This window comes from Camelus dromedarius, chromosome 23, assembly GCF_036321535.1.
Source record: "Camelus dromedarius isolate mCamDro1 chromosome 23, mCamDro1.pat, whole genome shotgun sequence".
Classification (NCBI taxonomy): Eukaryota; Metazoa; Chordata; class Mammalia; order Artiodactyla; family Camelidae; genus Camelus; species Camelus dromedarius.
In genome coordinates, this window is record NC_087458.1 from 15,580,546 (window position 1) to 15,607,961 (window position 27,416).

At 46.0% G+C, this 27,416-nt stretch overlaps 1 protein-coding gene across 2 annotated transcripts in view; it reads left to right on the forward strand.

The window, feature by feature from the left end:
- Window positions 1-11,455: 11,455 nt before the first annotated feature.
- RCSD1 (RCSD domain containing 1) overlaps window positions 11,456-27,416 on the forward strand; it is a 58,680-nt gene continuing 42,719 nt past the window's right edge. The window contains exon 1 of one of the 2 annotated variants that reach the window (XM_031436788.2): window positions 11,456-11,652. In XM_031436788.2, coding sequence (XP_031292648.2) covers window positions 11,647-11,652 — 6 coding nt within the window. In that variant the 5' untranslated portion in view covers window positions 11,456-11,646. The remainder of the gene's footprint in view (window positions 11,653-27,416) is intronic. The other variant, XM_064477958.1, reaches the window with a different exon arrangement.

A 27,416-nucleotide genomic window follows, 5' to 3' on the forward strand; every position in this document is an offset into this window, starting at 1 on the left:
GATGTGATTTTGTGGGGACACGTGGTACCATACCTGTCTTGTGAGCTATGTTTCCTTGGACTTAGATTTCAAGGGCAATGATTGACAAAGCATATAACCTGTGTGACTATAAGTCATTTGCTTCACATGGCCCTTTAAACCAACCCTGGCAGTACACACATGTGAGTTCAATGGACCAGCTACTATAATAAATAGGAGACACTCCTCTTGGGTCTGTTGAGGAAGAATTTGGAAAGATAATAATCATCACTTTCCTTCTAGCCATTTAGGGGCTTTAGAGATTCAGGGTCTCTTAGTTCAGAGGTCTTTTTCCTCTAGACTTAAATGAGAGGCAATAGGGAAAAAGGCAACTGGGGCCGAACAAAATATGCCCTGATGAGTCTTGAAACAACGTACCTCAAATTAAAAAGACGTTCAGCAAGTAAGGAACCGTGTAATTGCAGCTACCAGAGACTGAGATATCACCTTGAGTAGACCAGGTTGTAGTTGGAAGCTGTGTCTTGGTTTTTTTTTGTGACAAGCTGACTTGGAATAAAACAAGGGAGAGAGGCTTCATTCATTTATTTACCAACTGCTTCCTAAGAGAGAATAAGGGTATATAAGACATCTGAGTAGGCAGTATAGAATATTGAGAAGACATGCCCACACATCTCGCTGATATGAGGTAGAGATAAGCACCATGAAGGGATGAGGACGGATGGCTATGGCAGTGCACATTGTTCATGATTTAGGAATTCCTCCTCAGCGTTTACAGCTTCCCCTCAGTAATAATCCCTGAGCAAATGGTCCCCTTCTTAGCTCATCAACAGCTAGTATTACAGTCCCTAAAGTGCTTTCTTACCCGTCCCCTCACCACCCCCACTTCCTTCTTACGAACCCTAAGTTCTCATTCTGGTCCACCAGCCTTATGGTAATCACGACTTGGTACGTGAATGTGAGAGAAAAAGCACCAGGCAGACAGACAGACAGACCTAAGACACAGAGCCAGAGAGAGAATTCATGAAGCCTTAAACACAGCTGCAGAATTAAAACAAAAATGTCAAGGGAACAGAGTGTTCCAGCTGACTTAACTTCCTGTTGATAATTCTCTAGGGAGGAGGGGGTGAGGTCTGGAGTTCTAGAATTAGGGGAGCGGGAGTGCAGGGCGGCTGGCCTGAATGGGAGTGGGATGCCTTTGCAGGCATGGTCACTCGGAGTTGGGTTCCCATCTGCAAGGCTGTTGACACTCACTTCCTGAGCCTGGTCATAGTCAGAGGAGGCTTTTAGCTACTGAAGTGCCCAACCTACAGAAAAACAGGATGTTAGCTTTCAGATCTGATTAGGCCATGAGATGCAAATTCTTTCCCCACCCCACCCCCACCCCACTCCGGACCACTGCCACCCACTCCATTCCCCCTTCCACAGCAGAGATGCACTCGTCTCCCTGTGTGACTCCCAGCAGGGGCTGTGTGCGTCCTTTGCTTCATTGCTGACTGGGCTGTGTGAGGCCAAATTGAGTGCTTAACTCGCTTCATGATGGTTTTAGATTTATGGTCATTTTGATTAGAAGTTCTTTGCCATATCCCCGGGTGACTAACGAGAATTATCATCAAATAAGGAAATGAGAATGGTTGAGTAACTTTGCCGTTTAGAAACCACAAGTGCGGTAGCATCCTGGAGTCCCCAGTCCTCAGCTTGGCCGCCTTGCCTACGGAGTCTTTACAGGTAAGTGGTTGTCCTATCTCTTTCCTTACTCACTCTTACCCAATCTCTTTCTCTTTGTTGCCACTTAAAAATCCCCCCATGTGCAATAAAGGAAGCAGAAACAGAAAATACAAATCAGAAGCAACTGTTCTCAAGGTCAGTAATCTTCAAAATGCAAATATCATCTATTTTTACAGAGGCAAGTACCAAGCATAAAACATTCCCAGAACAACTCTAGGGTCAGTCAGCTCACTATAAGGAGGCCAGGATGAATTCCAAACTTAATGCTCACTTAAAGAGCTAACGTGTGCCATATGCAGTAGACCCTGCAAACCTGAGGACAGTCAAAGCTGGCCTCTGACAAACCTTCATGTCACTCTCCATCCCCTCCTCAGGCTCTGGGAGCCCTCAGCTCACATGACCTTCCAGGTGCCCAAGCCCCACCATCCCCGTCTTCACCAAGCACACCTAGGTCAGCTTCCTCTACTTCCTGCCCCAGGCCTTCTTTGAACCCTCCGTCCTTGTCAGTCTAGCCTTCCTTAGGACTCAGAAGCATCCAGTCTTACACTGCTTCAGGACATTTAGCATTTAGTTTGTATTATGATTCAAATATCCAAGGGTCTATTGTGTATTGCCTTCTCAGATAAATGACAGGCTTGTAAGATAGGGACCCTGTGTGGGCCTCACTGGGTTGATGGTACTGGGTACACCAAGATGAGAAAAATATGAAAAAGTCTCTAATACTGTCACTGGTCAGGAAGCAGAAAAGGTGGATGAAGGTGTATGAGTGTAGGAAATGTAATAATGACATACTCCAAAGCTGTAAACTCTTGGATAAAGCTTCGTCATCAGGAGTTGTGAGGCTGTACAACGGGATGAGAGCAAGTAAACTAGTCGATGAGTGGTAAGATTTAGGATAGGTCAAATCCTTGACTACACCAGATAAAAACTCATAATTTCTGTGCATACAAATTTATGCATTATTTAAATCAGTGTAACTTAAAAACTGGTTTCCAAAGTGAAACACTATTCAAGATAGTGAAAATTTATAATGAATTGAGATATGAGGAGCTCCCCTCGCACCTTTTTTTCCCCAGCATGTACAAGCAAAAAATGCAGAACTGAATCTGAATGTAGAACATTCTAGAACAGTCAGATAAAGTACAAGTGAGAAGAAATAAGACACAGATGAGTCTTTCCAACAGGGTGAGGCTGTAGCCAAGCAGAGAAATCTATTAAAAGTAGGTGAAAATCACAAGTGGATAGCTTGGAATTGAGAGAGGAACGTGGAATCATGTCTGGGGGAAGCTGGATTTGCTGCCTGCCCCTGGTTACAATCATTTCTTCACGATAAAATGCTGCCGCTGCTCCTATTACTTCTATGACAATAACGACCCAGCCTTTATCACACTCATTATTTGCTAGCAGGATTTTAAGCATTTCACATGTATTAACTCATTTAATCGTTACAACTCTACATGGTAAATTCTATTACTATCCCCATTTTACAGATAGAGAAACTGGGGAGCAAAATTAAGTAACATGATCAAGGTCACAATTGGACCCAGGACATCTGGTTTCAGTGCTGATCTTTAAATCTCTATGCTATCCTCTTTGTTACAACTGTCTATGTACTACATTTGGAAGGGAGGGACAATTAGGTTTATTTATTTATTTATTTGAATGAAGGTACTAGGGATTGAACCCAGGACCTCTTGTGTACTACATTTTTAGATGGAGATTCGAGAACTGGGTTACAAAACAGACTATCTACCTGTTTTGCATATAGCCAGTGTCCATTCATTCATCCAACATGTATTTACTAACCAAATTTAAACCCAACATTGATCATGGAACTTTAACCAAAGTAGAATGGAATGTGCCCTCTTTAAAGTTTTGTGGATGGGTAAAGAAAGTAAACAAGCAATTGTAAAGTAATCTTTGCAATGGCGGGAATAGTGCATGCGTCAGGTACACGTACGAAGCACATCTCTTCCAGGAGGTGGGATCTGGGGGAGACGGGGTGGTGGTCAGGACCATCTTCCTGGAGGAAGCCTAATCTGAGAAACAAGAAATGAATAAGAGTTAACTTTGTGCTTTGTACAAAGGAAGGAATGTGTTCCAGGCAGAGAAGACAGCTCGTTCAGGGACCTGAAAGCAGTTCAGGACGGCTTGAGGGTGGAGTACCTGGCGTTCTCTGCTGAGACAAGGCGGAGAGGTAAGCATGGCCATGTCAGGAAAGAGTGTGAGTTGCACCCTCTAAAGTAATCTTTAGAAAAATCACCACTTGTAGAGTGGGAAGTAGACGTGGGGAGATAGTGAATCAAGGTTGGAGACCAGGACAGCAATTAGGAGACATGGAGATCAACTAGAACACCGATTTCTTAATCCAGATGAAAAATGGCAATGACTGATTGGTGCGAGGTTGTGGGGAGAAATGTCAGGATATTTCAGAGCTAGAATTGCAGCACCCGGTTGGTAAAGATAAAGGAAGAATCAGGAATAACTCCCAGGTTACTGGGATGGACAGATGGATGGGTAGGGAGACCACCACAAGAAGGAAAGAGAAACTAACAGGTGGGGACACAGGTTTTTAGTAGAACTTTGCAAACGTGTACTTTGTGCAGAAAACTTTCTGCACGATTCTTTGCCTGTTGTCCATCTTAAATACAAAGAGGATGAGTGGCAGGTGGGACTTGGGCACTATTCTTATAAACTGTTTCACTTTATTAGTGTAGAATCATTGGATGTAATTCATTTTGAGGCTGTATGGGTAACCTCCAGCTTTGGACAAGTTCCTGCCCAATCCAAGATGGTGATTCGTATCAGTAAATGCCTTCCTTTAGCAGCAAAACTGCAACATCACTTAACGTTACTAACAATATCCTAAAAGAAATTGTGTTGTGAAATTACTTCATGAAAACACGCCTTTATTTCTGTAAATATCACCCCACTTTCTTTCTAGAAGACATCAGTCCTTCTTTTCAAGAATAAGAAAAAATAAAGGATTATCTAGACCATGTGCTGTCTGAAAGTTAGATAGAAATTAAAACACTTCAAATTCTGACAGTGGTGGGAGGGTTATAGCTCAAGTGGTAGAGAGCATGCTTAACATGCATGAGGTCCTGGGTTCAATTCCCCAGCACCTCCTCTAAAAATAAATAAATGAATAAGCCTTATTACCTCCTCCCTCAAAAAAATTTAAAAACATTAAAAAAAAAATTCTGACAGTGATGACTCTTTTTTTTTTTCACTCTGAATTTTTTTCTTCCCCAATGGATATTAGTTAGGTTTCCCAGTCTCTTTTCTGCTTCATATTTCCTCATTCCCACCCCCTTGCCCCAACTCTGTGTGTGTGTGTGTGAGTGTGTGTGTGTGTGTGTGTGTGTGCGTCTGCACTTCCATGCCAGACTTTCTCCACATCTCTGCTGGACAGTTGTCCGAGGGACCGCTTCTTTCTTTGTACTGATATATGCATCTGATTTTGTCTTCCTTTTCTTAAGTTTGCATAAATCTGAATCAATTGGATGCTTTCAGCTGTAACAAAAGATCATGCCCATGTGGCTTAAATCATAAAGAAATTTATTACTTCACATAAGAATACCAGGGATAGTCCCTCAAGAGTTGGTCAATTCAGTGCCTCAACAGAACCACTAGGTCAGCAAAGCCATTGGGTTCCTCTTTCAATGAATATTTATTGAACGGCTATTTGTGTCTGGCCTTGATTTAGGTACATGGGATATACACTGACAAAAAAAGAAACAAAAACCTCTGTCCTTATGTCCTTATGGAGTTTACATACTGAATCTTCCTAGCTTTGTCTCACGGTAGCACAATAGTTGCTGTAGTTCCAGGCATCACATCAGGTAGGACAACAGGGCATCTCTTCCTATGTGTTTCTTTATCAGAAAGGATAAAGATTTCTCATTTTATCTCATTGGCCAAAATTTCCTCACTTATTTCTCTCTAAACCAATTTTTGGCAAGAGGATGGTATTTCTGTAATTGGCTTAGACTGTTTAAGATTTACCTTTTTACTGAAGCTTAAAAAAGCACTGACACCAGGCCCCACTCCCTGTTCATTTGCAGGGGTGGGCGTAGGGGAGGCTCAGGCATAGCTAATTTTTGCAAAGCTTTCAGGCCCATTCTAATTTACATCTAGTGCTGAGGTTGGTGTTCAGATGCTCTGCATAATATACTTTAGGGTTGAGAAAGTTTGGGTTTCCTTGTAGATCTGTATAATTTCATTCCTCAACTTGGGCTATGCCTCAGAAGGAGAAGGGTGCAATCTCTTGTGGCCTCCAGACCATCCCCTTTGGTTTTTTTGTCAACAGTGTTCTTTGGCGTTGGTGATTAGACCAGAGTCCTAGCTGGGCTTCCCTCAGCCTCACCCCAGGAAATCCCTAGTTGGCTCTTCTCAGCCACAGACTCCCAGCCCCTTTCTCAGGGTACCTGGGCTGACCAGTCTCCATCAGTATGTCCACCTTCCTTCAGTCCAGTTTGGTTTGGTTCTTGTGTTTTCCTCCTTTTTAAATTTTTCTAAATTATTTTTTTTATTATCACAAATAGTTTATTCATTTCCATTGTTCTTTGGGTTTCTGATAACCTTTTTTGTTTTACCTCTTTATTGTGGTATGGTTCCTGTATAGTAAGCTATGCATATTTCAGGTGTACACTTTGATGACTTTTGATAGATGTATAATGTTTTCTTCCTTTTTTAAAAAAAAATTTCTTTTGTGAAATCTCTCTTCAAAAACTTTAAAAATACATATATTTACTGCAACCACTAAACCATCACAAAGATATTTATACAAAGAAAGATTTGAATAATCTTCCCCTTCCTGTCTCCATCCTCTATCGTTCCAGAAGACTGGCTCTCTGCCCGCTGTCTCTCTGTCATCAATGTTAACAGGCCCTGGCTCATCCTGCGGGTCTCTGGTGTTGGGGTGGAGTGGGGAGGAACAGACAGCAAAGGGACTGGGTTGGGAGTCAGTCTGGAATCAAAGAAAAAGGGACGGCTCATTTCTTAACCACCACCAGCTTTTTTCCCTAACTTCTTAGTTTGAAATAATTTTAAACTTTGAGAAGATTGTAAGATTAGTACAAAAAACTCCCATACATCCTTCACCCAGGATTCCTTACAGTTTTGCCAATTCTAATAATTTCTCTTTTTTCAGCTTTACTGAGATGTAATTGACAAATAACATACTAAGATGCTTAAAGTATATGCAGTGATGATTTGGTATGTGTATATAGACTAATTCCTTTAATATACTTTGTAGTCAGAGGAGCCAACCCAGAAGCGCACGTTCAACCCAGTAGTCACGTGGCTCTAGTCTTCTGTAACCTGGAACCCTTCCCCAGCCTTTCCTGGCCTTCTCAACTTTGGCACTTTGGGAGATCACAGACCAGTCACTTTGAGGAATGTTCCTATTTGACTTGTCCAGTGTTTCCTCATGATTAGATTCAGGTTGTACACCTTGGACCAGAATACCACGGAAGTGTTGTTGTGTTCTTCTTACCCATCAGGTAGCATGTGATGTCAATTTGTCCCAGCACTGGTGGTGTTTATTTTGATCACTTGGTTACTATGGTATCTGCTAGGCTTATTCTCTGTAAATTAGTGAGTAACCTCTGTAATTAGTGAGTAACCTATAGGGAGATACTTTGAAATTGTGTAAAATTCCATTCCTCATCCCATTTTTACCCACTAGATTTAGCACCCAATGATGTTTCTTAACTAAAAGTATTATAATTGTCCTATGGCAATTTTCTTCTAACTTTTTTTTTTTCACATTTGTTAGCATCATGCTGTAAGGAAGAGCTTTCTCTTCTCCCACTGACTTGTTTACTTTTTTGTTTATGTAAGTGTGAACTCATGAACTCCTGTTTTACTTAAGGGTTATAATGCCTTGCTATGATTGTGTATTTTGATCCTCTTATTATCCCAGTATTTTCCCAGGAGGAAGCCTCTGCAATGTGGCTTCTGTAGGTTTTGTTGTTGTAACATCTCCCTGCCATTTATTGAGCACTTCCATATTTTCTAGCCTAACAAGATGTTCCACATTTATCTTATTCTTTACATGCCCCAACCCTGTAATCAGCCTTTCTTCTCCAAGGACCCTTGGTTCCTTTAGTGGAGAATGGTATTTAGAAACCAAGATCTGGGCTCTGTGTACACAGATTACTACTGAGGTATCATCTCCCCCAGGCCCTCTCAGTAGCTCAAACTAAGAAATATATCTATGTATGTACGCACGCTTATCTCTACATCTATCTGCCTACAGGCTGAGAACTTTGAGTTCACACCAATACCTCCCATTCCACCCAGCAGCACAGGGTTCATCCTAGTCCCTCCACTCCCATCCCTCTGCATATTTGTATCTCCCTTCCCCATTAGTGAGAATCTTGGCTTCCTTTGGCCTCTAGGTTTCAACCTATTTGTTCAATTTCCCTATGTAACCAATCTCCTGAGCTCCATCAAAATCAAAAGGGCCAGTCAAAAGCCTTCCTCATGAAGTCGCCAACCCCTGCTGGCTGCTCTTCCCACACTTCAGCATCCCCCCTGTGGCCCACTTGTTGCCCTGCTACCTCCCTTCTCAGTTTGCCTTTCACATGCTACCCTGTGCCTCTGGGAAACCCTCTCCTGGCGTTCCTTGAACACATAAAAGCACTCAAGCCTTGTTGTTTTAGTTTCAGTATATTTAACTCTGTTCCTCACTGACAGTCACTTGTAGCAGAGTGACTTGTTTCATTTTATTTTTGCCAAGATTCCCAGGATTTAGGGCTGAAGTATATAGACTGCAAGGTTAGTATCTATAGCCATGAAAGAATATTTGCTTCTTGCTTTTGATTTTTTATATGGACAACTAGCAGCACAGTGTGGCCACTTACTACGTGCTGATTGGGTGGAGCGCTTTGCAATTCTGCTTAAAAACTAATTAAGTTACTGCTTAACTTGTACCCTTCCATGATCTTTTCTTCCCCCTGGGCCTTTTCTACCATTGGAGACACATCTATGGAAAAAGCCTCTGCCTTTGATTTAAAGGCAAAGATCCTATTAATTTGCTTCATTCATTCATTCATCCAGTCATTCATTCACCAAATATTTATTGAAGGCCTGCTATGTGCCTAGGGCTGCCCATGGTAAGATGGGCTCCCCTGCTCAAGCTGTCTCTCTGAAATTTCTTGTTCTTCATTCTGCACTGGCCTCTATTTGCTGCTTGGCCGATTCAGACTACCAGGGTGTGTGAAGAGGGGAGAGTACAGGAAGTAGGTCCTTGTGAGCCAACCAGTCCCCTAGTGGGGAGGGGAACCACCCCCTCAGAGCCACTTTCCCTTCCTCTTGGGCTGTCAGCTTCTCCAGGCACACAAGCAAGTCACAATCTCAGACAGCCCCACAAAAACAGGGTGTTTACCAGCTGGGGTATTTCCATTCTGGCTTCTGGGGATCTTCAGGAGGGGCAGGAGGGGAAGGAAAGAGAGCACAGGCCCCACACCTACTCATGGCTGCTGGAACTGAGTTCTGGTCCTCTGCCCCTCTCTCCCCATTTCCCACTCCTTCCTCCCATGAAGGTCTCTGCTTAGGGGTCCAAGACCTCAGGAGGAGCATGTTCTGAGACCCGGAAGCATGGCAGAGGCCAGCTTGTTTGCACTGTGGGTCATGGGTTCTCACGGGGACGTGAAGGCCTGAGCAAGGCGTGGGCCACAGCTGCAAGTCACCTTGAGTGACTGTGATGCTATCTAGGCCTAACGGTTTCCTTCGGGCAGGCACTTCCGCCCTCCTGTTTGTGAAGGCAGAAACCTGTGCCGGGGCAGCCCCATTCTGAGCAGAAAGGAGGACTAGGTGGAGGCAGAAAGGAAAAGGCCTCGTGAGTCAGAACTAGCAGATATGAAAAGACCACGCTCCCATCACCAAATCAGTCCTGCACCTTTAAAAAGAAGAATGGGGGAAAAAAAATCACAAGCACAAGATAACACTGCAAGATACCAGGAAACTTCCTTTCTTGCTGTCAGTTCTGCCCTAGTGCCCTCCCCTGTGCGGCATTCCTGGGAGTGGAGGCCCCATTCACTGGGCCCTAGAATGCCTGGCAATAAAAGAAATACTGGGTTCCAATTCATTTGAGCTTGGACATGAGGCTAAGAGTTATAAAAACAGCTTCTCTTTTTCAGAGTGCCTACTAAACTATATAGGTGAGGCAAATGAGGGTCAGAGAGGTTAAGTGACTTGTCCAAGAAACACAGCTGGAAAGTAGCAGAGCTAGAGTTCAACTTGCAAGCTGTTTCTGAAATTAAGGATTTTGCCTCTATGTTCAATTGAGTTAAATGAACTAGAAAACCCCTTGTCATTAGGGTTGTTAGTGTTTTAGAAAGTCAGGCCTTAGAGGATTCTACAGGAAGGAGGCCATGTTCTAAGGCCCAAAGCAGCAATCTATGTACCTGACAGTGCAAGGGTGGTGTCTCCATGAGGAGCAGAATCAGGGCAGTTTTTTGTTGTATGAGCAGACTCTCAGCTTGTTTCCTTTACTTGTTTGCCCATATATCTCACTTCATAGAGCTCCCCATCACCTGGCCCACTGTCCCTTTCCCAGGGTGAATCAGGTCAGGTTTGGGGTAGGGCTGGGGGTGCAAGAACCCTGCAGAAAGTCGCAAAGGAATGCCTGCCAACCAGTCCCCTTCACACTCACAGGTGTCTGAAGGCGTTTCTCCTCTTCCTCTCTGGGTGGGGTCGGGGGAATCCTGGAGGGACACCTAGGGTTGGTGGTCAGTGTATAAACTTGTAGCAGAGAAAGAAGCTGCTCCAGATTTCAGTTCCCCTGTCCTTCCCATGCAACTTTGGTTGTTTTTTTTTTTTTATCCTCTTTGCTGCCCAGAGAGCTGGGATGGCCCTTGGGGAGGGTTGCTAAACTGGGCCTATGGGAATCGGATGTTCATGATCTTGCCCTTTACTCTGTTTCTTACAGTACACTTAGGGATAGCAAAAAGGCTCTTTAGCAAGAAGCTTGTGGGAGCTGAAATTCCGCAAAATCGAATGCATCAATCAAATCAAGGGGAGAGGGAAAGATATACTGCTGCAGGGAGCCTGGATAGCTTTGCTTGGATTTCTTATTTATCTCCTCCTCCTCTTCATGATACACAGATGAGAGATGGATAGATTGATAGAGGAAATGAGAGGCGGAAAGTCAAAGAGACACCAGAGGGAAAAGTGGTCGACTCCGTCCCACACTGAGAGTTGATGGCACTGTCCGAACAGCCCTCTTCTGGGGCCGTGAGAGAACACGGACACATCAACCAAGGAAGGGCCTCACTCTCCGCCTAGGATCGCCAGGAAAACCAGGTGCGCGGTGAATGCAATTTTTTTTAATGACGTAAAAAAGAGTAGGTATGCACATAAAAGAAGTAAATAGAAAAGAGGGGAGATAAGAATGAAAGAAGACTCTAACTTTAGAGGAAGAAAAAGAAGGAAGGCATGTTAAAGGAGGTAGAGGTTGAGAAGGACGGACACCCAGGCAAAGACCAGGGTCCTGGAGGAACTTCGCGAGAAAGAGGGGCCAGGCGGCTGTCCCATCCCCATGTTTGGGCAGATTAATGGAGTCGTGGCTCCCTCGCTTGAGTCCTGCCTCGGGAGGGGACAGTATCTGTTTAGATTTGTGTCTAAATTTAAACCCTGATCGCCGGCCTCCTTCCCCCGCTCCCCACCCCTTCCCCTCCCACCCTCCCTCCCTCCCTCCCTCCCTCGCTCGCTCGCTCCCTCCTCCTCCTCCTCCTTCCTCGTTCTCATGCGCAGGGCCGGGGGGCCGGGGCAGTCCCGCAGCCAGCGAGCCGGGCGCGCCGCCGCCCACTTGCGCCGTGCCCGCCGCCGCCGAACCTGGCCCGGGCGGGAGCCGAGCGGATAGCGGGGATCGCGAGCCCCGGCCCGAGCGAGGAGCGCGCGCAGCCGCCGCCGAGTCGGCACCTGGAGGACATGGAGGTAACGCAGGCGGTGGCGCGCGGGCGGGTCGGCGATCGGGCGGGCAACGGGGCGCACCGGGCTCATCGCTGCCACCCAGGAGCACGGCGAACGCTCGCCGCTCCCACGCCTCCCGACCAACTAGGGAGACTCGCCTCTGGTCCTACCTAGGGGACCCCTCCCGGCAGGCAGGCAGGGCTCGGCAGGGGAAGACCTCGGGGAGAGGGGAAGGGCCTTCCCAGGGGTCCAGGTATTTTGCTTAGGGACTTAAATGTTTCGGGGCGGGAGTGGTGGTGGTGGTGGGAAGTTAGGTGCAGCCAACTTTGTAAATGGGCAAACGTGTGAGCAAAAAAGTCAAGAAAGCAGAAGCCGCTGGGTCTGAAGAGATGGGTACTGAAAGAGAAACAGTACTGTTAACGTGAAGCTCTTCTTTGCCAGTCTGTGGGCTTCCTATTCGATGAAGATTGGACTCTTTCCCCCGATGAGTCTGGTCGCCCTCTTACTTCTCAAGTCCCGCTTCTGTCTGTCACATCTTCTTACAGAACTTTCAGAAAAACTCCCCTCTTGTCCAAATGGCACTGTTTCTGATCAAACGTGAGACTCCCTTGTATGTCCCTGCGTGTATGGGGGTGTGCCTGCCACATCTGTTGGGGCACAAGGGTGAGGCCCACCACTGCTCTGCCTAGGATTTTCCTGGGACCGTTCCAACGACAGTGGGATCTAGGAACCACCCTCCAGTGGAGGAGTGGCTGGGTGTATTCCCCTCCTCCCTGCCTTCTCCACATCTTGAGGTTGCCATAGATTTCCCCCTTGAAACTGAGACCTGACATTTAGCCCTAAGCCAGTCTTAGCGGGACTTGGGCTTGCTTGTGAAAAGAAGAGAAGGTGCAAATGTCATCTAGCTTCCAAGGTGATTCCCACCCTTTTCAAAAGCTGAACCGCTCCTCCCAAGGCTGTGGTCAGCACCGTCAAGATTCATAGTCAGTTCTGCTAGTTCTTCCGGTGTCCGGCTCTACACTGGAGCTCTGGTTGGCTCTTCTAAGCTAACCTACTGCTTGGCCTTCAAAGTACTATGACTTCTCTGCAGTAAGTCTGTCCTAAGCAGTTGCGTTCAGGCATCCAGCTCTACCAGTTGCTTCAAGGACCAGGGATCACCTTCAGGGAGGCTTTATAAAGTTCAGGGGACAGTGGGATCCACCAGGAGCTAGGACAGACCCTCTGTAGAAACACCTGTAAGCCAGGGCAGATCAGGACTGGGAAAGGGTGGGAGGGAACACAGCAGTGAGTGTTCACGTCTACTCAAAGATAGCCCAGAGCAACAAGATCCTCTCTGGCTGGCTATAGCTTTAGCGCAAGGGAGGGAGATGACCTAGGGGACACCCACAGGCTGGGTGAAGTTTCCTGAAGAAGTTGCTTTAGGAGTGGGTTTCCTCCTCTGAAAGAGTGCACCCTGCTAGAGTTGTGGTATGATCTAGGATCCTCTAGTCTCTTGCAGAAATGGATGGGAGATAAGGACTAAGCAAGTGTTAGTCTTAAAAGTAGGTTGCTGCTTGAGGGCCAAATACAAGGTTGAACTTTGGTGTAGGAAGACACGAGGGACTCCTTTCAAAGGTACTTTCTTCTCCATCAGTTGAGGAAGGAACAGTGTGTGGCAGAGGCCCTGAAACTGTCACCCAAACAACTTCCTGTGTGACTCGGTGGGGTAGGGGGGAGTGGAGCATGAAAAGAGAAGGTCCTCCAGTCTACAAACCGAGATGCATAGTCATTGATGGGGGATTCTGCCGAGATGGGGGCATTGCTCAGCCAGCCAGGAAGCCTGTCAGTTTGCACTGGGTCTGTACAGGGCATGGATTTGCTGGTTCACGGTGACTACTTTTGAAGTTTCTTTGTCAAAATGCCTGAAAAAAAGAACTGCAACTGTTAGCACTGGTAAAGGAAGTAAAGAGGAAACCAAAAGGCTGGGGAAGTGTCGATTCTTAGCCAGGAAGTAAACTTTTCGTGGTGGGGCGTGATATGCAGGAGTGGAATTTGGGAATTCCTGAAAAATCTCTGAGTAAAACCCTGTGTTGGGAAGTGAAACCCACTTTTGAGAAATGAAGGGACCACTGTATTTAGTGAGAAACTGAGTTCTGTTACTTCCAAGTATTAGGAATTTAAACCAGGCCAACAAGACTTACTCAATATTCATTCTCTAGAACCCATTTACCTATTGGAAGTCTTTGGGAAATCTTTTCTTTTTTTAAGTTACTGTTACCAATAATATCAATCATTCCTTCTGCCCTCATTAAGCCCTGTGGAGTAAACAAGATAAGGACACCTTTTAAAAGCTCCCAATAGGGAAAGTGAGACTATTATTTCTTGTCATGTATATATTTTGAAATGCATAAGTGCCAAAGGTACGGCTGTTGCAGACTGTAAGTTCTACAGTATTTCAGTATTTCAACGTGAGACTCAAAAGAAGTCTTGAAAGAAAGGTGGGTGGTGAGGAGGAGAAGGCATAAGGAAAGAGTACAGGGAGAACATGCCAGCTTTATGCAGGAAAGTAGGCCAGTTAGCTGGAGAGGAAGGTGGGGAAGCGAGAGAAAAAAAAAAAAAATGAAAGTAATAAGATAAAAACCACAGGGCCTCCGAGTACAGTGGATGCTGGCCAAGTGGATGAGTGGGAGCTGGAATTCAATCCATCTGGAAGAAAGGGTTACTTTTCCTTCATGCAAATTCTCCTTGCCTAGCTGTGCCCCGAAGGGTTGCCTTATTACAGTTCAGACAGAGGCCAGCTGCAGCCCTCAAAGGCCAGAGAGGGGATGGCCCAGGATTCTGCTCCATGGATAGCAGGAAGCTGAGTGGTCTTGAGTAAGACGGTGGCCACGATGTAGCAGGGCTGATATGGCAGAAACACCAGTTCATGGAGTGAGCAAGGAAACTGGACGCAGGAGCTTCTTAGAATCCAGGCATACTCTGACTTTGAGAGAGAGCAAGAATAAAAAAGATGGAAGAGTAAAGACCACGTGTAGTAGGAGAAGCCAGAAATGCCTTCCATGTTCGAACTCGCCAGGGTACCCAGAAGAGCAGAGTTCTCCAAGATGCCAAGGAGAATGGCAGTACCCCTTTTACGGCTGTATAAGCCTTCTGTAGGCAGGGACTATCTTATTGGTCGTTAGCTCTCCAGAGATTAGCCTAGGATATAATCGCATAATTTCTTGAGGATAGTTTGCTTAATAAGTGAATTAACAAACAGGGAACTCCTTCCCTTCTCAGTCTGCAGGTCGAATATCTCCACCTCAGGAAGCCTTCGCTGATGCCCTCAGACTCTACAGCACTCTCGGGGCACCTTGTTCAAACCGAATTAGTGTACCAGGCAGAACTGTAACTGTCTGCTTACCTGGCTCTCTCTCTGGAAAATTCCTCAAGGGCGGGGTCCATCTTATATATCTAGGGCCTGATGGCACTCAAATGCTTGTTGAATGAGTAAATAAATGGTTGAAAATGGGAGAAAAATCAGATTTTTTAAAAACAAGGTTTAGGTGTGTTGGTTTTGATTGTTCCGAGCAGGAATGTCCAGCACTCCATGAGACGTACAGGCCTCTTACGATGAAAATATGATTCTTCTCTAGAATAATTAATAGGTGAGGTTACTCTGGATAGGAATCCGAAAGAGAGAAGTGTCAAGAAAGAGCTGGAGACTTAGGATGTTGAAATTAAACTAATATTCTCAGTTGCTTAAATATAAATGGTAGGCACTACCAAATAGCCTAAGAGCCCTTGAACAAGTTTAATTTTCACTGACCAAAGTCTTCATTTGCTCAATGAAATAATAGACACGTGGAAATTCAATTTGTCACCGAATAGATGGAAACAATGAGCCCTTCTCTCTGAGGTCGCTCCTTTCCAAATATTGTTTGTCATTCATCCATTTATTCAGTATTTATGGAGCATTTATTACCTACTAGATCTTGTCAATATTATTGAGCTATCATGTCTTTCCATCCTCACAGACTGTCAGTATGACGGATGGTGAGAGAGAGAAAGAGTTTATCCGTATACATACTGGTACATATGATGGTCATTTTGTAACCTACTTTTTCGATGACAATCTTTTTACTTCATTGAATATTTTCTACCACAGCTTCACCAACAGCCTTTGCTGGTTTTAGACCCACCCTCTCACTGAGCCATAGGTTGGCTGCTAGCTGGAGCCTAGGATTATTAGGGATTGCTTGGCCTCTGGGAGCTGGAGTTTGGCTCAGTGTACTTGCAGGCCTGCCCGAGTGCCCCCCACGTTCCTGTCTGGCTCCCGCTCTGCGGGGCCCTCAGAGCAACCCTGGCTTTCCCTGAGCAGATACTTGCATTCACTGGACCGCAATGACAGGGGGAAGTTCTGGGAGGTGGACTGGAAGGGCCCAGGCACTATCACGGGAGGGGGCGAGCGTGCATTCCTGGAGAGAGTCAGGTTTCAGAGCTGATCCACAGCGTGGCTTCTCACAGCCAGGCCAGCCAGATCCTGGCGGGGCGCGGTTCCGTGGGAAATCTGAACGCTGGCGGCTCGGCAGCCTAGTAATCTTATCAGGGCCTCAAGAGAACATTTTGGTTCCAGAGAAATCTGAAGGCAGATCTGCCTTCCTCAGGTTTTATGTTTGCATAGCCAGCTTGACCACCTCCAGTCAACTCATTAGCTCTAAACATCTCAAAGCTCTGGGTGGAATGAACTGATCTCTAACTGGCACATTGTAAAGGAGAAAAGGAGACACAAGAGAGACTGAGGCTGCCTGGGGATTTAGGGACCATTGGATCTTTGGAAGGTCAACAGTTGTAACTGTTCTCTCATCGGGGGAGTAGTTCAGCTTAAACCTTAAGGAATAAGATGGTCAGTTTCATCACAAAAACTATCCACCTTGTGTTTGGCCTTTAGAGTGTTATGTAGACATTTTTAATCTCTTTGTGCAAAAGAAGATACAGTGAAACTGCTAACACAGTACTAAGCCTTGGTCACCAGCATCAGCCTCATTGCTCTAGGCCCTGCAGGACCTCATCGCCCCAGTGGATGTAGCTGAACCAGGCCTGGAGGGCGCTGCCCTCAAACCTTGGCCTTTTGGAGAGTGAGCTCCCCATCTTTCTCCTTTTGGGTTTCCTGAACATCTGCGTCCTGGGCATTGTGGGAAATGACTGCTGAACCTGTGCGGCTCACCTGGAAGGTCTCATTTGGGTGGGTCAAATCTTATCTGAAGGGAAGGGGCTCCAGCCACTGCAACTGCAAATCCCAGTGCCTCCCTGGGAGAGGTGAGATGGGCATACAGGACCCTTACCTCCATAAGATACCCACCTAAGATGCCGTCAGAGCCCATTCTTAATGGGTAGCTTTGAGGACCCCAGGCTGGGAGCGCTGAGATGTTTCAGAGATTGGAGCTGAACGTTCTCTCCTCTCAAGATGTCCCCAGCCCTTAATTTTGAACCTACTTGCACCATATCAGGGCCACCCTCCTGGCCTTGGGCTAGCAATCACAGCCATCTTCCAGGCAGGATCTTCTATATCGATCGATATCAGTTCATATTTACAATTCAATTCATAGCCACGCACCAGCTCTTCAGTTAGGTCCAGCAGACACATGTAGAGGCCGTACTGCCTGCCAGGCAGCAGAGATACAAAGATGAATGTTTTACCCTGCTGCTCCTTGAAGCGCCTAACAGGTGTCAGCAGAACAGGGGGTTGAATTCACGTGGATGGTGGAGAGGTGTCATACCCAGCCTGGGTCCCGAGGGGCTTCCTGTGACAGACGGTGTCGAAGTGGAGTCTGCAGAGATAAATAGGAGTTTACCAAGTGCAGAAAACCAGGAAAAGCTTTCCAATCAGGGAATGAGAGCACGCGCCATTGCTAGAAACAACATGGTGTGAGTTACGAGCAGCTTGTTTCTGGAAGATAAAGCAAGATAAAGGTATCTGAAGTTGGGAGCCTAGATGGGGGATACAGAGAAATATAAGTTACAGTTTCTACCATAAAAGGAGCTCACTTCTGTTTGAGGAAGCAAGATAAATACATATGACACAACATAAAAAAACACAACATAGTATCTTGATAAGCTCCCAGGTGTGTGGGAGTTCAAATTCAGCTGCTCTAATGGGAGCTAGAGAAAACTTGCTTCCTCTGCTGGGGATTCCCCCGACAAGTGTGGCTCCTCCCAGGCCTCCTGGCAGTCCTGGGGGTGCACAGCTAACAGGGGATTTCACCCCAGTGATTAGCACGCTCTGCCTGGGTGGGCGTGGGGAGGATCTGCACCTAAATGCTCTTACTGAAGAAGTCCATTTGAAACAGGCTCCAGGCCCCAAGGGAATGCCTTTAGTTGAGCTCACCCAAAGCCACCCCCAAGGCCCTCTTACCTCCTCTGACAGAAAGAGGCCTCTGGGAATAAACCCCATTCACATACAAACATCTACTCTTTCAATTCACACTTCCTCTTGCAGCCCCACTCATTCTTCCCACTGTGGTCGCACATCCTGTGCATGCTCCAAAAAGCCAGCATTTCTCTTCTTTGTCCAAAGGCATGGCAGGGACGAGGTGGGCCCAGGAGCCGCAGTCAGCTGCCTGCATCAGCCCAGTCTGGGCCCAGCAAAAACAGCACAAAAGAAACGAGAAGTTGAGCCCTGTGGTTGCTGTTACACAACCCAGGCACCCACACCAGGGGTCAAGGAGGATTCATGTCTTACAGCATCCTGCAGAGGGCTTCAGGCCTCCTCGGGGCCTCCTCCCTAGACCCCACTCACAATAGCACACAAGCTAGACGGATAGTGCTGCCACCCTGATGGGGCCACCCTCCTATCCCACGACCACCCACCGCCCCTGTCTCTGAAATACATTCCCAGGCGTCAGGTCCCTGGCTTATCTTGCTTTCAAGATACGTTTTGATAGATAGTGGGAAATCCATTTCTGAGCATCCACACTGATGTCAGTGTGAGGAAAACCTAGACTTGCTGTCATGGTAATCACTACCACTTGAATGCCTACTGTATACCGATGTTTTGCATGTAAATTTATCTTTTTAATCCTCATGAAGTCCTATTACATCTGTTTTCTAAATGAGGATGTTAAGGATTCGATATGATTAAATTGTGTGCCCAGGGTCTAGAAGGTGATGACCAGAGCAGCCCTGATTTGGACCCACCTATTAGACGGGATCCTATGGCCTCTGTTCTTTCTCCTGCGCTGGAGGGGCTCTGGCTGTCCCCACAGTGTGGGCTCACAGGGAGACCTCAGGCCCCTCAACTTGGCCAGTCCTCCTCCAGCTCAGGCCCAGGCCATGGTGGCGGCCAGGCGGCTCAAGGCTTGGGGCTCCTGAGGTCTGGCACAGAGTTGTTCTGAGCCCTCATCCACACATCTGGGAGGTTTCTGAAAAGCTCCACTTGTGTCTCTGGTTGAAACAAGTGCCGACATCTATGGCAAAAAGGAAGTTTACATAAAAATTCGTTTTTATGGTTTAGAGTTTTGAGAATGAGAAAGAATATTAACAATTTCTCCCATTCCCTTCATTTTAAAGATGAGGAAACTAACATAAGTGCTGGTCACACTTAGAGTCAATTAGTGGCGAAGTCAGAACGAAGATGAAGGTCTCCCAGCTCCCAGCACAGGAACCTCCCTTCTACAGGGCGCTGTGATCCATGTGTTTGTCAGCTCATAATTACTTGATTTCCTCTGCCATTTCTGTATATTGTCTTCTGGAGGCTTTCCAAGTCCACACCAGTGGAACTCCATTTTCTAGGTTTTACCATTATTGGGGGCAGGGGGTGGTTAGCTAGGAGAAGAGAGGAACAACTGTTATTATCTCATTGTTTTAATCAATAAGTAACAGGAGACCTCAGCTGAGCCTGAGAGGGCTGCACCCCGACCTCATCCTACCAGCCTTCCTTTCTAGAATGTGACCCTCAAGGAGTCTTGGGGGAGCCCTTGGCCCACATTGCTTCGTCATGCCTGAATCCCCTCACAAAGTCCTGAATCGAAGTACTTGAGAGAAGAACAAGGATGACTCCAAGCCCTTGTGTTTCCTGGGAGAAATGAACGGGAGACTCAGGGACAGCAGAGCGCCAGGCTGCTGCAGGATGAATGCTGAAGTGCTGCCCAGGTGGGCGTCTGCAGCCAGAGGAGCTGGCCGATGCACGCATTTGCTAGGACTGCCATAACACATTGCCACAAACAAGGTGGCTTAAAACGACAGAAATCTATTCTCTCACAGTTCTGGAGGCCAGATATCTGAAATCAAAGTGTCGCAGGACCACATTCCCTGTAGAGGCCCTAGGGGACAATCTTGTGGCTTCTGGCGCTTGCTGGCTTGCTTGGCTGGAGGCCACTCCCATCCTTGCCTCCCGTTACTTCACCTTCTCTTCTGAGTCTCTCATAGGGACATGTGTCCTAGGATTTAGGACCCATACTGATAATCCAGGATGATTTCCTCATCTCAAAATCTTTAACTACATCTGCAAAGACCTTTTTACTAAATAAGGTAACATTAGCAGTTTCCAGAGATTGGGAAGTGGTCCTGTCTTTTGAGAAGGGGGGGCAACCATTTAGCTCATGACAGCAGGCAACCTGCTGTCTGTGATAGGAGTAGGGGACTTGGGGCTTGGTAGGGTCAATTCTTGGTTATTTCTAGGCTATATTGTGACACTCCTCCCCCTACTGCCCTGGGGGTGAATTGCCAATGAATATTCATTGATTCCTGTGGTGGGACTAATTTCCTGCCTCTGGGGTAGCCCACATACGCCCATGTGTTCATGGGTCACGCCACCACCCTTTCCGTTCAGAGCTACAGCTGGGAGAGAAGGTCTACAGGGTGCTGTGGAGCCTTTCCAGGAGCGATGACCTGTTCTGGTCCTTTTCCAGTGAATAACTATGGCCAGCAGGCTGGGAAGAGCTACCTAAGATTCCAGGATCATCTCCACCTTCAGAGAGGATTGCTCCTAACAAGATTATAGAACTACATTTTATCCGATCTCATTTGATATCAAGTGTTATCAAATACCTTATCAAATTATCAAATACCTTATTCACACATTCATTCATGTGCTAAGCAGCTACCAAATGAGAATTTATAAGACATAATACCTGCTCTCAAGACCCATATAGTCTGGAGGAGGAGAGGGGGACAGAAATGGAAGCAATGGTTACAGAATAATGTGACTGGATCTTTAAGGGCAGTGAGGACGCAAGTGAGGACGAGGGACTGTAGCAGTCCAGGCAAGCTAGCCTTTCTGTAAAACAACTCCACACGGTCTTAGTGGCTGAAAACGACAAAGGCTTGCTTCTCATTCACGCTACATGTCCACCCAGGCTTGGCTCCATGTCATTGTCCTCCCTCTGGGACCCAGGTTGACGGTGCAGCTGTCAGTTGTCACAGCAGAGGGAGGGAAGGTCCTGGAGGGCTTGTCCCGGCCATGGCTCTGACCTGGAAGGGTCGGAACTAGCCACATCAACTCAACCACAGGGATAAGGAAGTACAGTCCTCCCACGTGCCCCAAATGATGAGAGCTAGAAATATTTCATAAACATCATGTATGTCCTGGTGGAATCTCAGAAGACTTCACAGAGCAGATGAACTGTGAGCTGGGTCTTGAAGTAAGACTATCTTCCCGGCTGACAAAGGTGAGAAGGCTGAGGAGGAAAGCATTTATCTCTGCCATTCAGGGCTCACTCCCTTGAGACTTACACAACTCTTGTGGTCAGAGATGTCCTTCCTGATTACAACGAGAGCTGCTTTGCCAGCACAACGAGTGTTTTTAGTGATTTCCGTTGTTCTTCATGCTTTGAGGTATGATTAGGAGGGGCAGGTAGGTTTGAAAAGGAAGTCAGGGGGTGAATATATGCCCTATTTGTATAGGTAAACATATCAATGAAACACAGACATGTCATGGGGTGCCGCTGTTTAAAATGTTTCCCAAATATCTTAGCCCCAGAACAGCCAACTCCCTAGACCATGCCATCAAGAGAGACAGCTTATAGGCATCCTTTTTGATTGGAAGTGCTCCACATAGTGAATAGAGAACCTGTGCCTTTTTCTACATGCAGTTACACAACACTTAGAATTGCCTTTCCCCCCCCATAAGCCCATACATAAGCTCTGCCCTTTCTGCCTATGAAAAGGGTCAGTAAAAGCCCACCTCTGAATAATACTGGAATTAGGCAGTGGAATTTGAAGGAAGTGGGAACACCAGGCTGTCCTCTGCCCTCTGTTCTTTTTAGGTTTCCTTTGTTGTGTGATTGCATCTGGGATAGGTCAAGGGGTGTGCTGTGTAGAGAGATAAACCACGAGACCTGAGTTTAGGTCCAGAATCAGTAACTAGCCTTAGGGTCCTGGCTGGTCCCTCCATCTGTGAAACTGGTACCTGCATTACCTACCTTAATAGGGCTATTTTGAAAAAGAAATAAAATCATGCATGATAAGATAATTTATGAAAGTACTTTGGAAAGGTAAAATATCCCATAAAGTCATGGTGCTATGATTACTAATGTTTATTAGAGAGATATTGTGCAAAGTTGTAATAATCCCGAGTGTGTCCTTTTTTTTTTTCCCGAGTGTGTCTTCTGTAAGAACATTCTGGTGTTTTCTTTGCCTAATGGAAGGTGTCAGGGGGAGGGAAAGAAGGTGACATCGGTGAATATGAATGAAACTAAGGCTTCCGTTATAGACCAAAAAGGATGCACAAAAGAGACTCTAACCTGAGCAGCAAGGAAAAGACTTTACAATTCTCTCACACTTTTTTTTCAAAGCATTTCCCATATCTCTTGAGTTAAACCGTAAGCTCTAAAAAATCCCCATCACTGGCCCTAGGATCCTACGATGAACACAGTGCATTTGAGCCTTGAACAACATGGGTTTGAACTGCATAGGTCCACTTAGACTCGGGTTTCCTTCACTAAGCACATCGTACTACGGTAGGTACTACACGATCCACGGTTGGTTGAATCCTTGGGTTCAGAACCTTGGATATGGAGGGTCATCTATAAAGTTATACATGAATTTTCACAGATTTTCCACTTTGGAGGAAGGGGGTGTTTCTAACCCCCTCGTTTTTCAAGAATCAGCTGTGTATTCAACATAGCCTTTTGAATGAACACAGGAATGCGTCATATTGCTTCATGGAGGGGCAGCATGATGTAGGGGTTAAAAGCACAGATTCAGGAGCCGAACAGCTGGGTTTGAATCCCAACTTTGTCAGTTACTAGCTCCTGACTTCTCTGTGCCTTGGTTTTCCCATCTATAAAATGGAAGTAACAATAGTACCTGCATGATTGATTGGGTTGTTGAGGCTTAAATGAATTTATACAGCTGTAGCTCGGTATCCGTGAGGGATTGGTTCCAGGACCCCTCTCTCAAATTGATTCTGTGGATGCCAAAGGCCTTATATGATATGGCATAGTATTTGCATATAAACTACACATATCTTCCTGTATACTGTAAATCATCTTTAGATTATCTGTAATACCTAATACAATGTAAATGCGGTGGATGCTGACGTGTGGCAAATTCAAGCTTTGATTTTTGGAACTTTCAAAAAAAAATTTTTTCCTGAATATTTTTGACCCACAGTTGGTTGAATCTAAGGATATAGAACCCATGGATATGGAGGGCTGACTGTATTTGTGTAGAGTGCTTAGAACAACGCCTGGCACATATGTGTGATATGATTGTTTGTTTAAGAAATAAGACGGTTTTTTTATAGTCATTTAAAAGAGAATGGTCTCTTTTGCTGTTGGTGCAGCTTTGACTGGGATCCAGGAGGGACAAGAGGACACCTGAAGTTCTCCAGCCTGAGAGTGTTTGGGGAGACGAATGGGTAGTGCGCAGCACGTGCTGACCTCTGCTGGTAGAGCTCTGGGACTTCTGTATGTGGTTGGTCCTTGGAGGCAGCGCTGGAACGGTACCCACATAAGTTCAGCGTAGAACCAGGAAAATGTGGATGGGGGAGCCTTAGGCACAGAATAGCAAATCCCACCTGCAGGCTTACAGAGCATCCAGAGTCTTCAAGAAGAAGAGAATATCATTGGCTCAATAAATGCATTTCAGGAGCCAGGTTCACCCTGGTAGAGCGGGTGACGAGAGGAGCAGGAAATGACAAGAGGACAGTCTGACTGAAGTATGGCTTCCCTTCCTCTTCCTCCTTCTCGCTTGCTTCCCTTGGGTACCTCTTCCCTGACCTGTCCTCACCTTTCACATCTGCATGGGAGTCCCCTGCTGGAGAGCTGGACAGGGTGGGGCTCTATGATTGCAAAGACAGCTGCAAGAATTGGAGAAGAAGCTAACCATTCAGAGCCCATCTCAGCTGACATCAGTCCCGAGCTTCCTGCTAGGCTGAAGGAATTGAGTGCCTTCATACGCCAACAAGGGTATTCTGATTTCTCAAATAGTGAAGGTTGCTCAACCTGCTCTGAATTCATCTTGCCAGAGTAATTACATGTATTGCAAAGGTTTTGTTTTTGGCTTTTGGTTTTGGGATTTTGTTTTTGGTTTTTTGGCAAAATGAACTCAGAGCCGGTTGAGCTACCTTGGCCCTAGCATACCGTAGCTTCATTCTGCATCCATCCCAGGTCTTTCCTCGGGGAACTCTCCAGGGACAGGCCACCGGGCTCGGTCCTTGGCCCTGGCTTGTTAAACATTTTTGTTAATGACTTGGATGAAAAATAGAAAGAAACCAGATGACCCACAGCTGGGATACTTAATATGATACATGACATACTCAAGTTCAGAATGATTTATATAGGATGGGATGCTGGGCCAAAACCAACATAATGAAATTAACCAGGGATGAACGTCAAGTCTTCTGGTTAGCTTTGGTATGTCAGGCACCGGCGGTGTAGGGCAGACCTGGCTTGGAAATACACGCTCATGTGTTCAGTCAATTCCACAAACGTTTATTGGGCTCACCGTGTGAAAGGTGCTGTCTGGATTCTCAGAGGGAGTCAGATATAAAGATGGTATCTCAATAAGCTGAAGGTTTAGTAGTGGTGGTGGGAAGTGATGTGATGTGTCTCCAAATAAATACATGGCACAGGGTATGAAGCATCATGTAAGTGACAAGACCACAGGGCTGGGGGACTTTCTGGGAGCCAGGTCATGCTGAGCTGGTACAACTGGAGAAGGCTTTATGAGAGAGGGTGACTTCAGAGTGGGCACTGAAAACCAGGAAGATTTTTTTTTTAAACAGGTGGCAATAGTGAAGAGGCAAAGAAGTAACGGTAGTGGGCAGTTAACGTGACGAATGGAGGGGCAGAGGGGAGGTATGAGTAACCTGTGTGGCGAAAACGGAGGGTGGGCACACATGCGTGCATGGGGATGGGGAGAGGAGGGCTCCACTGCCCAACAGAGGATGAAACTAGACTGTGTGCCGACCAGAAAGCGCCAACGATGTGGACTTTCATCGAAAGAGGAGCTCCCGGGATCAAAGGAGCACTAGGGGCCTGTTCATCTGGCCCCAGTGTATAGGATGAATGGGTGGGGAGACTTCAGAGGCCGAAATACCAATTGATACGCTAAAGCACCAATGAGAGGGGACCTTGAGATTGGAAAGGCAGAGAAGTTGTAGAATAAATTGAGGCAAGGATCCTTATTATTTGGTATTTATGGGGAGGCTGCTGGAGGGTAGGGGTTAGAGGGAAGGTAATCAGAGTGACTGCATTTTCATTCTGGGAGCAGGGAGAAGAATTGTGCTGGTTTGGGAGGAGGAGAGCCTGGGTTTCGTTGAGACCATGGCAGGATATTCAGAATTGGAAGTACGGAACCGGAGTGTGGAGGGGCATTGGGCTGAGATGAGGTTCAGCAGCCATCTGCACAGAAATGGTCTCTGCAGCCGGAGCAGTGTGAGAGCAGGCCGAGGACAACACCGTGGGCATCCTGCACATCGGAGGAACATCTGAACAACTAAGGACAGTGAAGGAGCAGTTTATGTGCAAAGGGTTGGGAATTTAGCTGACCACAAACTTCCCATAAACTAACACTTTTCTCTTGGAAAAAAAAAAAATAAGACTCAATCCCAGGCTTTATATCCCACAAGTGTAGGATTTCAAGTTTTGGATACTGCCCAGGTGACCTCCCCAGGACTCTCTGTACTCCTATCTCTGTTCCCCAACCCTCTCTCAGCTCTGAGCTGTCACCCAGGGGCTGGGATGTGGTAGCTGAGATACAGAGAGAGATTGGAGGGAGAGAGGACAGAATTATTTATCCATCGGGCAGAGATCTTCTAAGTGCTTTTAGTGGCGATCAGGTCATGGGTCCCACCCACATCGGATAATTCATAGACCCACAGCCACACACTGGGAAGGTCTGAATGAGGCATGCTCTTCTAATTTTTTTTTATTTTTTGTCAGTTTACAATGTGTCAATGTCTGATGTACAACATGTTTGTCATACATACACACGTGTATTCATTTTCATATTCTTCTTCATTATAGTTGCTTGTTATTATTTCAAAAACAATGATAAAATCACAATCAACAACAAATCCTTTTTAGAAAATCCTAGGATTTGGTGTTCAGGGCTTTCTCTTTAGTGTTAAAATATTACTTTATTATTAAGGTAATATTAAACATTTTAAGGCAATATAAAAATTATCATCCTTACACAACTGTTTTTTTCTCTTTTTCTTACTCCCTTCTGGTCCTCAGTTTTACCCCCTTTATCATTTAAAAAAAAACTGGTAGAAATAGACAATTCCACTTAATATAACTATTTCCAGTTTTATGTCTTTATTATTTCTAGCCACATATATAATTCTTGCAAAATTATAATCAGCTCTGTACTCTATCTTTTCACCTAATGCTGTTTCCAAGACAATATGCTTGTTCTCTGGTCATATTTTCACTTAAAATGTCTGCATAATAGTCTATTAACACAAATGTACCATCATTTATTTAGTAATTTTTCTATTTTGAGACATGGCATTTGCTTCCACTTTCTTCTTATTGTAAATAACAGAGCTATAAACAGTACATGTATCTTTTTTTCCTCTTCTGAATTATTTTTTTGGAAGCAATTCCCAGGAGTGGAATTACTAGGCCAAAGGATATGAATGTTTTTATGGTTTTTGATCAGTGTTGCCAAATTAGCCCTGGGCTGCCTTCCTTTCTCAAAGTCTCACTGTACCTGGTTCACAAATTGCGAGCTCAGAGAAATGTGCCAGGAGGGGGATGTGAGGTGAGAGCACCCCACGGAGCCTGGTCCAGCCCAGAGCTCCATCCTCCCACGGTACTCCTGTGGTCCCCCTCTGCGAGTAGGGAGGGGAAGGGGAGGGCAGGAAAGGGGTGTGGACACCCTGGGAAGTGAAGCAACCATCTGGACTTCCTGCTGGAGCAGCTGCAGTTGGGGGAAATTACATACCAGTGGGAGGGAGGCAGGGCAGAGTGAGCCTGAGGACACCAAGAACCTCACCCACTGGTCAGGGATGGAGACAGAACAGCCTGTCTGGGCTGGCCTCTAGGAAGCAATAGACTTGCTCCTAGGAAATTCCCTTGAGGTCATGAGCAAGACTGGTCTGGATTAGAGAGGAAAAGCACTCACTCAGTCCCTAACTTAATAAAGATTTCATGAGTGCCCATTATGTCAGGTTCTATGCTGGAAATTCTGGGCACAAAAAGGAATAAAACTTGGATCCTGCCCTCGAGGAGCTTGCAGTCTAGTAAGGCAGTCAGAAGGATAACAGGATAATGTATGGTCAAGTATGCTATGCTCAGGACCAGATCGTGGTATGACCTGGGGGGAGGAACGGCTTCCCAAAGAGGGTTATACTTGAGCTCAGACAGAAGGATGAGGAG